We start from the raw sequence: 12,330 nt of genomic DNA, 5'->3' as shown, positions 1-12,330 counted from the left end.
TTGTTTGGTATTGGATTAATGAAAATATGAAAAAGATAGTATTATTTCACTCTCCGTCTATAATGTGTTTATAGCTGTGTGTGTGTGTGTGTGTGTGTGTGTGTGTGTGTGTGTGTGTGTGTGTGTTATACTGACATCGCATCAAGTAGGAGTCAGTAGAAAATGTGTGTGAGACCATAGTTATTATCATCTCTGTGTTAAAACGTACTCCACTACTGCTTTCCCGCCGCCTCCTGTTGCCAAGTTGTCCACAGCGATAGCCAAGAAGACGTTCAGCAGGATGTCTGATCTCAGAGTGAAGGAGTTCAATTTGTTCCATTTGAGAAAATCCTTTAAAAGCACATCTGTAATTGTCTTCTTCAAGGGGGTCTCTGAATGAAAACAAAGGTACAATCTAGAGTTTGTTGTCAAAGTGCAGCAGCGTGGGATCATGGGAGTTGTAGTTTTCAGCTTCTCTCAGTGGTCATGATTCAGGAGGGTTTTTAGTGTCTCGTCCGCTCTGATATAACGCAGTAAAAATAGTGAATAAAGTTTCAGTTTGACTTTATATATCTGTGTTCTCCCTACAGCTTGTTTCTCTGATACCTTTAGATCCAGATGTCCCAATCACTAAAATCCTTCAACCGGTCAAAAAAGCACCATCAAGTAAAAATAGTTTGGTAAAATTGTGGATCGAAACTGGATAAAAAGTCAGTTTTTTGGCTGCCGAAGCGAGCTCAAAGGAGATACAACGCCATCGCAGGACACATTACCTTAATTAAAACTACACATTGTTCTAGAACTACACAATCTATTCAATATTTAACAAAGGGCTAGTCATTTTTAGATATTGCAAGGTGAACATTTGACATATTATATGTTTAAATGTGAATATATTCTGGTTTCTTTACTCCTCAATGAGTGCTAATCTTTGGGAAACATCAGACAGCTCTTTAAAGGATACAGTTACCGCAGACGAAGAGGATGACGAAGTAAATGCAGACCACCATGTTGGGGAAGATGGGTCCTCCGTACGCCATGATGCCGTCGTACATCACAGCGTTCCAGTCCTCTCCGGTCAGGATCTAAAGACAGAGGGACAGACCTTTAATATATACCACAACTAATGACTGAGAGGGAAAAACAATAGGGCCTCAACTTATACCAATAAGAATAGGAGGCGGAGAGAGCGAGAGCGAGGAGAGAGAGAGAGAGAGAGCGGAGAGAGAGAGATATAGAGCGCTGATCTCTACGATCTATTAGTATCTCATCTCTCTCTATATCTAGCTCTCTCGCTCTATATCGCTCTCGCTCTATCTCTTCTCGATATCTCTCTCTCTCTCTCTCTCTCTCTCTCTAAATATTACCCGCTGATCGCTGATGGGTATAAATGGCAATATCTTTGGCAATTTTTTCAATCAGACTTCATATTGACAATTGTTAACAACAGAGGGTGCTACATAACAGACTTTCAGGAAAAGTACATAACAGACTTTCAGGAAAAGTACATAACAGACTTTCAGGAAAAGTACATAACAGACTTTCAGGAAAAGTCACGGACTGGAAGTTCTAGTGTTAAGGAGGTGTTAATGACCTGGAAGCAGGTGAGCAGAGCCTGAGGGAACGAGTCGAAGGTGCTCCTCTTCATCTGCGTCTCGTCGAAGTTGAACTTTCCTCCGAACAGCTGCATGCCGAGCAGAGCGAAGATGATGAGGAAGAGGAAGAGCAGCAGCAGCAGAGACAAGATGGCTTTCATGGAGTTCAGCAGAGAGTTCACCAGGTCGGACAGAGCAGCCCAGTGCCTGGAAACAACACAAAGGTCTATATCAGTTTTTCATGCAGCTGAGTGGAAACCTATCGCTATTAAGACATGGTGTGACTAAATAGAAATAATAACATGATTTCATTTCTTGAATATATTTATAGGATAAACTGAAACAAGAACTACTTGCTCAGTGTTCACATGGTGATCTTTGACCGTTTTTATTTGTATTACCTGTTTTGATTTACCTCTATTTTTTACTTTTTAAATGTTACTTATTTTAATCCTTTTTTGCTTTTTACTTTTAATGTACATTTATAAAAATTGTATTGTTATTTTTTCTTATTTGAATTTTACATTTACAGGGTTCATACACTTTTTCACCAATGATTCTCAATGACTTTCCATGACTTCTCCAGGACCTTTACCTAATTTTCCATGACCAAAAACATTACTCTCTCAGCGTACCACTGTTTATTTTAACATGGAACAGGAAAATAAGGTCAGCATCTGAAACATGTGCCTATCTAAATTAAATTAAATAGTAGGCTTACTAGCTTCTACACGCTAAAGCAACTCAAATCTCTCACCAGCAAAATACCTCGTCAGTTAAATGTCATTTTACGTTTCATTACGATACGATACAGTATTTATTATCATTATAGTATTACTATTTCGGCGATTAGATAAAATATAAATTATATTTGATGCAACTTTAGTTACATTTCCATCACTTTCCAAAACTTTGGGAAAAATATTGTTTTCCATAACTTTTCCAGGGCCTGGAATTAGCATTTAGAATTTCCATGACTTTTCCAGGTTTTTAATGACCGTAATAACCCTGCATTTAAATTGTTCTTGTTAAATGTAACAAGTGGATACAAACTCATTATTTATTTGAATTATTTAATTTTGAATTATATTTTACACATAGCCTACATATACACATTTTGCATTTACCAAATATTATGCATATTGCAACTTTGATATTGTATTGCCATTTCAATAAAGTTTAGATTCATTGTGCCTGTTTGTCCTTCCGCCATTAGCTTTTTTTAACCTTAGGAGGTTAATAACTTTGATCTCTACCAGGATCTAGTCTTTCATCACTACAAGCAACTCTTTCTCTAAGTATGTTTTTTGAATCCGTCCCCCAGATGTTTCGCCCCTAATCTCAGCCCCAGTTACCGGGTCATCTTGAAGATCAGGTATAGTTTTAAATCTTGTTTTTTTATTTAAAGGTCACCTATCATGCTATTTTTAGGCAATAGCATAGGTCTCAGATATATAAAAACATATAAAAAACATGTCTATGAAGTGTTTTGCTCAAAATACCAAACAGATCACCCATTCTAGCCACGCCTCTGTTTCACTTCCTGTTTCAAATGTGCTGATTTTGGGTATAAAGCTTTTTTTTTAAATATTTTGATAAAAATAAAAAGGAGGGGTCTGAGCTCATGCGGGACCCGGCAGCTACTGTCTAAACTAAATGCTGCCGTGATGAAACGCCATATCATGGATCATCAAGGATTCTCTCTGAAACAGTATGGAGCTCAAAGGCTTTCTCTCTTGCCGGTTATACCACAAGGTGAGTTCCTTTTTACTTCCTGCTTCTTCACACACATGCTCTCCAGTACAGGTTAGCTCTGAGTGTTAGCGATGCTAACGTAAACACCGACCATATTACGTCCAAAACAGTCGGGCATTGTTTCTGATAGCAACGTTTCTGATTGGCCCGTGGGTCCACATTTCAGATATTACGTCATATCGGATGCACATCTGGATCAGCTCCGTTGTTCCCCGTTTTTAGAGATTTGGGTACGGAGGAAAAGAGAGAGGGTTTTATTTTCTGACGCTGCGTGAGTTCCCTGACACACCGAGGACACATGTTTACGTATAACATACATCAAAAAGTGCATTTTGCATGATAGGTCCCCTTAAACCCAGCCCTAGTTACCGGGTCATCTTGAAGACGCGCAGCAGGCGGATGCAGCGCAGCACGGAGATGCCGATGGGGGGGATGAACTCCATCTCCACCAGCAGCGTCTCCAGGATCCCCCCAAACACCACGATGCAGTCGAAGCGGTTGAAGAGCGCGATGAAGTAGATCTGCAGGCCGAAGGCGTACATCTTCAACAGCATCTCCAGAGTGAAGAGGAGCAGCAGGACCTTGTTCGCCCGCTCTGAGGAAGAGGGGGGGGGGGGGAGTCAGTTAATATACAGATTAAGTTGGAATACCACACTGCTGCTAAAGAAATACAAAGTATAGGACACATAGGACACTATGTACATTACACAAGAGCGCAGAGTAGTTGCAGTGTTTTGTATGTATGGAGTGTGATGATAAATAAAGAAATGCAAACAATTAAAGTAGTATAAATAAAAACAATTGTATTAAAATAGATGGGAGGAAAAAATGAAAACAATTTTAAATGACATTGTAACGATCAAAAATCAAACCAAAACCAAACCAAAATCAAAACAAAGATCACCTCGATCTTTGGGGCCATAGATCTCGGCCTCCGTTACGGATTGTGTAGCTTTGTTGGTGGCGAAATGTAGGGAGTGTGTGCATCTGTATGTGTTTTAGTTTGTCTGTCTGTTTGCTACAGTTTTGTTTTGAAAAGTGTCCCCTTTCCCCATGTTGCTGCTGATTGTGGTGCCCTGTGTTGTCTCCTCCCCCCTCACCTGTTGGTTTGATTAGTGTGGGTGTGTATTTAGGCTCTGTTGCCCTGTCTGTTTGGAGGCTGGTAGTGTGGTGGCTGGTGACTGTGCGCACAGGAGCAGCAGCAGATTGAGGCTGTCATATCGTATGAGTTAATAAATGCCCACACTGGGTTGTATTTTTGGACGTTCTGCCTCTGCCTCCTTGCTTGGTCGGGCCGCTCAATTGTCAGCTTCACAGACACAAACTTCAAATGTCTTAGTTCAACATTTTTTATTTCTAAAATTTTTTTATTAAAATTAAAAAGTTGAAATAAGAAATAATAATATTTTGAAAAAAGTAAAATATTAACATTTCATTAAAATTCCTAAAAATAAAAACACATTTTTATATAAAAAATGTTGAACTAAGAAATGTGAAGGTTTTTTTTTTTTAAAGGCAAGAAAATGGAATCTGGGAGTTCTCTGGGTTATTGCTTCTGGCATGACAGATTTTCTTTTTATCTTAAAAAGACGAAATAATTGTTGTCTTGAATCAAATACATTACACCTATTATTTATATAAGTGTAATGTAAAATGAAGAACAGATTCTCACCCTGCATCTCTGTGAGCCACTTGGGCTGCCCGTAGTGCTCAGAGGCGCTGGCCACCGTGTTGAGGAAGACGAGCAGCAGCACCAGCCAGTAGAAGTTGCTCGTCTTCACCGCGACTCGGCAGTTCTTCCTCATCGTGTGGTTCAGCTGGCACAACTGGTCACTGGAACAAGAGAGGAGACATATTTGAGTTTAAAGGTCCCCTATTATACTGTTTTTCATCAATATATTATAGGTCTCAGATATATACAAAACATGTCTCTGATTGGCTGAAACACCAAACAGATAATTGCAGCATTACCCATAATCCCCTCTGTTTCAGCCCTGTTTCCAAAGTGCTGATTCTCTGTCTGTTACTTTAGATGAAAATAAGGAGCCCCTCCCCATGAGACATTTGGTTAAGAAGAACACAATGGTGCTCTAGGAGGAGATTCAGGTGATAAGGGGGGGGGGGGGGGGGTTACCTTGGTTGCTGATTGGCTAATGGCTACACAAGACAAAACATCGTTATGACATCACAAAGTGGCCAAAATCTGATCAGCTCATTTTCAGACAGGTTTTTATAGAAATGGATCAAAAAGAGAGAGAATCTTTGTTCCTGAAACTTTCAGAGTCTGTTTCCACCAGTGGCGAACCGTCAGGGCCTTCAAGGTATTCAGAGAAGACCCTGGAACACTCAGATAAAACAAACAAAAAAATCGATTTAATTATATAAATAAAATGTAATAAAATGTAATAAAATGTATATAAAATGAATAAATGAGAATCGCATCTGTGTTATTGATCTGTAATATTACAGTGTTACGTTGATTTGTTTGTCCTTCTCGGACCACGCTCTGCGCATTTCAGTGTTTTTTTGTTAGAAAAGAAAGCAACCAATCAGATCTTGTTCTGGGTCTCTGGGTAGAATATCCGTCACCAAGGTATTCTACATCCTTGATCGAATGCCCTGGCCGTTGCACTGAATGAGAGCGTACGTTTGGACTGACAGTTTGATCAACCAATCATATATTGATTTGTAGCCAATGGGCGTGTTCTTTCAGAGTTTCCCTCGGTTCCAGGGTATTCTAGAAGGCCCGCTAGTTCACTGGCTCGAGACAGAGGATCTAGAACGAATGCGACGAAGCAATTCATGCCGTTTTATTGTTTTTAACGTTGAAATGACAAGTGCAACAGGTGAAGATGAAGTTGTTGCGGAATCGTTGTGAGTACCCTTTTCAAGACGACAATTAAGTGAAAAGACGGACATTATAATGCCGCGGAGGGGAGGGGGGGGGGGGGGCGGTGGCGGGGTGTGGGTGTGTCTACAGAAGGTCCAGTTGTGATAGCCACGGTTCGCCACTGCTTTCCACAGAGGGGACACATGTTGATGTAGAAGAGACATGAAGGAGAAGGGACACATGTTGATGTAGAAGAGACATGAAGAAGAGGGGACACATGTTGATGTAGAAGAGACATGAAGAAGAGGGGACACATGTTGATGTAGAAGAGACATGAAGAAGAGGGACACATGTTGATGTAGAAGAGACACGAAGAAGAGGGGACACATGTTGATGTAGAAGAGACATGAAGAAGAGGGACACATGTTGATGTAGAAGAGACATGAAGAAGAGGGGACACATGTTGATGTAGAAGAGACATGAAGAAGAGGGACACATGTTGAAGTAGAAGAGACATGAAGAAGAGGGGGGACACATGTTGATGTAGAAGAGACATGAAGAAGAGGGGACACATGTTGATGTTGAAGAGACATGAAGAAGAGGGACACATGTTGATGTAGAAGAGACATGAAGAAGAGGGGACACATGTTGATGTAGAAGAGACATGAAGAAGAGAGGACACATGTTGATGTAGAAGAGACATGAAGAAGAGGGGACACATGTGTACAACTCGATTTTGACAGGAAAGCAACTGGAGACTTCTAGAATTGTGTGAGTAACATTCTGTTTTTAGACTTCTCTGTTTCAGTGTGTGTACTCTGTATCAATGCTCTGTAGTTGATCTGACTGAAATTGTGATTTTAAATCTCAAAACCGCTACAGTATCTGTCAGGCAGAAACTTGGGACAAGTAATTTGACTGAAACCTTAAAACTGAACTAACTGACTGCTAGGGTTAACTTTGATTTAAACATTTGTAGAATACTAAGAGCTTTATTGAGTAGGTGTAACTGTATTACGGGTTAAACTCATAACTTTATAACTTAGGGTTTAATGTAATTGTAAAACCATTGGGCCACTTAAAATACAATAACAAGTCAGGAGGGAGCCAGTCTCGATTTCCTTTGAGGGCCACCAGCTGCAGAGAGTTAACTAATTAAAGGGACGTGGCCCCACAGCTGTGAGAACTCAGCAATCAGGTGTCCATTTTAGGTAGCACTTTCCTGGAGCGTCAGCTTCAGCGTCAGACAGGCTAAGACTGACAAAGACATTGGAGTCCTGCTGGAGTAAGACTGACAAAGACATTGGAGTCCTGCGGGAGTAAGACTGACAAAGACATTGGAGTCCTGCGGGAGTCACGAGGGAGGCAAAGAGGAGGCAAATCCTACTTTGATTGAGCTAAAGTATCGCTGGTGTTTTATTTTATTTGGTTGTTTATCCCCTCATGCTATAATCATGTGTATTTTCTCCATTCCTGTTCATGTGTCTTCTCGCAATTATCACTGGCCCCGTGTATCTCGTAATCGATATAACCGGCCTGCTCTCGTCTATCCCACATGCTCCACTGAGATCCAACATCTAGTTTCTGGTGGCCTGTGGAATTGCCAGTCAGCTGTTCCCAAGGCTGACTTCATCTCTGGCTACGCTTCCCTGCAGTCTCTAGATTTCCTTGCTCTCACTGAGACGTGGATTACTCCATCCAACACATCCACCCCAGCAGCTCTCTCCACAGCATATTCCTTCTCCCATACACCCAGACCAACTGGCAGAGGAGGTGGCACTGGTCTCCTGCTCTCTCCCAAATGGAGCTTTTCCCTCTTCAAGCTACCTAACTTCACTCCTTCCACCTTTGAATTCCATGCCGTCACAGTAACCCATCCTATACAATTAACCATTGTTGTTCTCTACCGTCCACCAGGAGCCTTGGGGGACTTCTTGGAGGAATTAGATCATCTCCTCTCACACATCCCTGAAACTGGCCCTCCCGCTGTACTTCTCGGAGACTTCAACCTCCAGAAAGAGAAGATAGACGAACTAACATCTCTGTTAACCGCCTTTGCTTTCTCACTGTCTCCGTCCCCACCGACTCATAAAGCTGGCAATGTCCTTGATCTCATATTCTCAAGGAACTGTACTACTTCTAACCTCTCTGTAAACCCGCTCCACACATCCGATCACTTCTTCATTTCATTCTCTCTACCCCTTTCCAAACATAAGAAACTAATCTCTTCTCATCCTGCACCTGTCCGCCGTAACCTTCGTTCCCTCTCCCCCTCTACATTTGCCTCGTCGGTCCTCTCAGCCCTCCCTTCCTCTGATTCGTTCCATCTCCTGCCTCCAAACTTTGCTGCAGAAACTCTCCTCTCTACTCTCTCATCCACTCTGGACTCTCTCTGTCCTCTCACATCTCGGCAGGCTCGTCAGTCCCCTCCTGCTCCCTGGCTAAATGATGCACGAAGTGCTAATAGAACCGTCCTTAGGCCAGCAGAGCGGAAACGGTGGAAATCCAAACACCGTGACGACCTCCTAACCTATCAGGCTCTCCTCTCCTCTTTCTCTGCTTCAATCTCTCAGGCAAAAAGCACTTTCTTTCAAGATAAGATCCAATCTTCCTATTCCAATCCCAAAAAACTATTTTCCATCTTCTCCTCCCTCCTGGACCCCCCCAAAGCCCCTCCCCCCTCCTCCCTTCTGTCAAGCGACTTTGTTAACCACTTTGAAAAAAAGGTTGATGATATTCGCTCTTCTTTTTCTGACTCACCTTTACTCATCGCTGGGTCACCAGACCCTCCTTCCACCAACACACTGACCTCCTTTTCCCCTCTCTCTCCAAGTGAGGTTCTTACCCTCATTACCTCTGCCCGCCCTACCACCTGTCCTCTGGACCCTATCCCTTCAAACCTCCTTCAGACTATCGCTCCTGATATTCTACCGTTTCTCTCCCATTTCATCAACACTTCTCTAACTTCTGGTCACTTTCCAAACAGTCTCAAGGAGGCAAGAGTAAACCCTCTCCTAAAGAAACCCACTCTCAACCCGTCTGATGTTATAAACTACAGGCCTGTCTCTCTCCTCCCGTTCCTGTCTAAGACACTTGAACGCGCTGTCTTTAAACAACTCTCCTGCTATCTCCATCAGAACAACCTTCTGGATCCGCACCAGTCTGGTTTCAAGGCAGGTCACTCCACAGAAACTGCCCTCATTGCTGTCACGGAGGAACTGCACACGGCTAAAGCAGCCTCCCTCTCCTCTGTCATCATCCTTTTGGACCTGTCTGCTGCATTCGACACAGTGAATCATCAGATCCTCCTTCGCACTCTCCAAGAACTTGGAGTTTCAGGCTCTGCACTTTCCCTCATCACCTCATACCTCAAAGACCGCACCTACAGGGTAACTTGGAGAGGGTCCGAGTCCGACCCTTGTCAATTAACTACAGGGGTCCCTCAGGGCTCTGTTCTTGGTCCCCTCCTCTTCTCCTTGTACACAAACTCGCTCGGATCTGTCATTAGCCCGCATGGTTTTTCATACCACTGCTACGCTGACGACACCCAATTAATTCTGTCCTTTCCCCGCTCAGAGACCCAGGTCGTCGCACGCATCTCTGCTTGTCTAGCTGACATCTCTCAGTGGATGTCTGATCATCACCTCAAGCTCAACCTTGACAAGACTGAACTGCTCTTCCTTCCGGGAAAAGATTGTCCCACTCTTGACCTAACAATCAACATTGGCACCTCTGTTGTTTCCCCGACTCAGACTGCAAGGAATCTGGGTGTGACCCTAGATAACAACCTGTCCTTCACTGCAAACATCGCTGCTACAACCCGTTGCTGCAGATACACGCTTTACAACATCAGGAAGATACGTCCCCAGCTGACACAGAAAGCGACTCAGGTTCTGGTCCAGGCTCTCGTCATCTCATGCCTAGACTACTGCAACTCCTTCCTGGCTGGTCTACCTGCATGTGCCATCCGATCTCTGCAGCTCATCCAGAATGCAGCGGCTCGTCTGGTCTTCAACCTTCCTAAATTCTCCCACACCACTCCGCTCCTCCGCTGCCTTCACTGGCTTCCGATAACTGCTAGAATCCACTTCAAGACAATGGTACTTGCGTACCATGCTGCGAATGGATCTGGCCCTTCCTACATCCAGGACATGGTTAAACCGTACACCCCAGCACGTGCACTCCGCTCTGCATCAACCAAACGGCTCGCTGCACCCTCGCTGCGAGGGGGACCCAAGTTCCCATCAGCAAAAACACGTGGGTTTGCTATCCTGGCTCCAAGATGGTGGAATGAGCTCCCCATTGACATCAGGACAGCAGATAGCTTACACACCTTCCGGCGCAGACTGAAAACTCATCTCTTTCGACTCCACTTCGAGCGATAGAACTATTAACAAAGCACTTATATACTAATAAAGGACTGGCTTATCTAAAGCCAGTTGAGTAGCACTTGAAATGTTTTTGCTCTATGAAACCTGATGTACTTATATGATTCTGTTTTCTTCAAGTTTGTATTTTGTTGGTCGAACGCACTTATTGTAATTCGCTTTGGATAAAAGCGTCAGCTAAATGCAATGTAATGTAATAATGTAACATGTTGATGTAGTAGAGACATGAAGAAGAGGGGACACATGTTGATGTAGGAGAGACATGAAGAAGAGGGGACACATGTTGATGTAGAAGAGACATGAAGAAGAGGGGACACATGTTGATGTAAAAGAGACATGAAGAAGAGGGGACACATGTTGATGTAGGAGAGACATGAAGAAGAGGGGACACATGTTGATGTAGAAGAGACATGAAGAAGAGGGGACACATGTTGATGTAGGAGAGACATGAAGAAGAGGGGACACATGTTGATGTAGAAGAGACATGAAGAAGAGGGGACACATGTTGATGTAGAAGAGACATGAAGAAGAGGGGACACATGTTGATGTAGGAGAGACCTAAAGAAGAGGGGACACATGTTGATGTAGGAGAGACATGAAGAAGAGGGGACACGTGTTGATGTAGAAGAGACATGGAGAAAGGCAAACCCAGACAACACACCACGTAGCTTTACGGAGCCAAAACGGCAAATACGTCTTACCTTTGCTGTTTTCTGATCAAAAGTTGTGTTCAATGGCATTAAAACGATAAAAACGCTGCTGAAGGTTAATCCAATGTCTCTGTGTCACTTTGAAATGATTACTGATAATCCATCATCACTTTATGACAATAACCTAGTTTTCAGTTTTCAAAGCCTAACATAGCTTTCGGTTTGGGCAAGCTGTGTGCGCATCACTCTCACTCCTCAATGGTAATGTGTAAGTGGATTTTAAGAACCTCCCCTCGATTCTATTGGCTCTGACGGTTAAAAATAGGTGTCAATCATCAAAATCGACCGATGGGTTCCAGAGATATGGAAAATGCACCCAAATAACCCCAGAAGTGGGTTTTTTTCTTCTAAATCTCTCTAAAAAGGTCAAATGTCACTTGTTTTGCATCAATCTTGATACAGGGTACTTATTATATGTTATAGTGTGGATTCCTAAAGCTTTTAGTCTACCATCCCATCATTCAAGGGTTTTCACTATAAGTAATGTTTTTTTTGTGGACGGATTTTTTTACTATGTTCAATCTGAATTTACTTTAAAATAACAATATCTATATTGATTCTGACTTTTCTACATCCAACTCACAGGTTTGTCATTGCTTTCAGAAAAGATTATTAATGTATCCCTTTTAGAAGTGAAGTTATAGTCATTTGTTCTGGGCATGTCATTTTCGAGTCTGAGACCTGGAAAACAGGCTTGGGGCTTAACAGGTTAACACTTCAGGGGCGGTGGTGGCGAAGTCGATAGGGAGTTGGCCTGGCAACTGGAAGGTCACCAGTTAAAGTCCCGGCAAGACCAAGTGCTACCGAGGTGTCCCTGAGCAAGGCACCGTTCCCCACACTGCTCCCCGGGCGCCGTTCAAAATGGCAGCACACTGTTCCTAACACTAGGATGGGTCAAATGCAGAGAAACAATTTCCCCACGAGGGATTAATAAAAGTCCATCTTCTGAAAGTGGATTTTGGACGTTTTCTTTCCCCTAGTCTGAAAGAAGACCTATCAAAATGGACCAGTACATGTTTTTGCCTATAAAGTCTCACATTAAATGAGACATACATGTAAGGAACTTCAGGATG

The 12,330-nt window shown here is 42.8% G+C and overlaps 1 protein-coding gene across 1 annotated transcript in view; it reads right to left on the bottom strand.

Moving 5' to 3' along the window:
* LOC117563145 (voltage-dependent L-type calcium channel subunit alpha-1D-like) overlaps positions 1–12,330 on the bottom strand; it is an 81,145-nt gene that overhangs the window by 43,375 nt on the left and 25,440 nt on the right. Inside the window, exons 13-17 of the mRNA XM_034241319.1 lie at positions 5,002–5,162; positions 3,699–3,924; positions 1,574–1,781; positions 944–1,064; positions 209–284 (exon numbers count right to left, since the gene is read on the bottom strand). Coding sequence (XP_034097210.1) covers positions 209–284; positions 944–1,064; positions 1,574–1,781; positions 3,699–3,924; positions 5,002–5,162 — 792 coding nt within the window. The remainder of the gene's footprint in view (positions 1–208; positions 285–943; positions 1,065–1,573; positions 1,782–3,698; positions 3,925–5,001; positions 5,163–12,330) is intronic.

The sequence above is a fragment of the Gymnodraco acuticeps genome, unplaced genomic scaffold (genome assembly GCF_902827175.1).
Source record: "Gymnodraco acuticeps unplaced genomic scaffold, fGymAcu1.1, whole genome shotgun sequence".
In the NCBI taxonomy this organism is placed as follows: domain Eukaryota; kingdom Metazoa; phylum Chordata; class Actinopteri; order Perciformes; family Bathydraconidae; genus Gymnodraco; species Gymnodraco acuticeps.
Note: the sequence above shows the minus strand (reverse complement) of the source record. Positions and strands in the feature narration are given on the sequence as shown.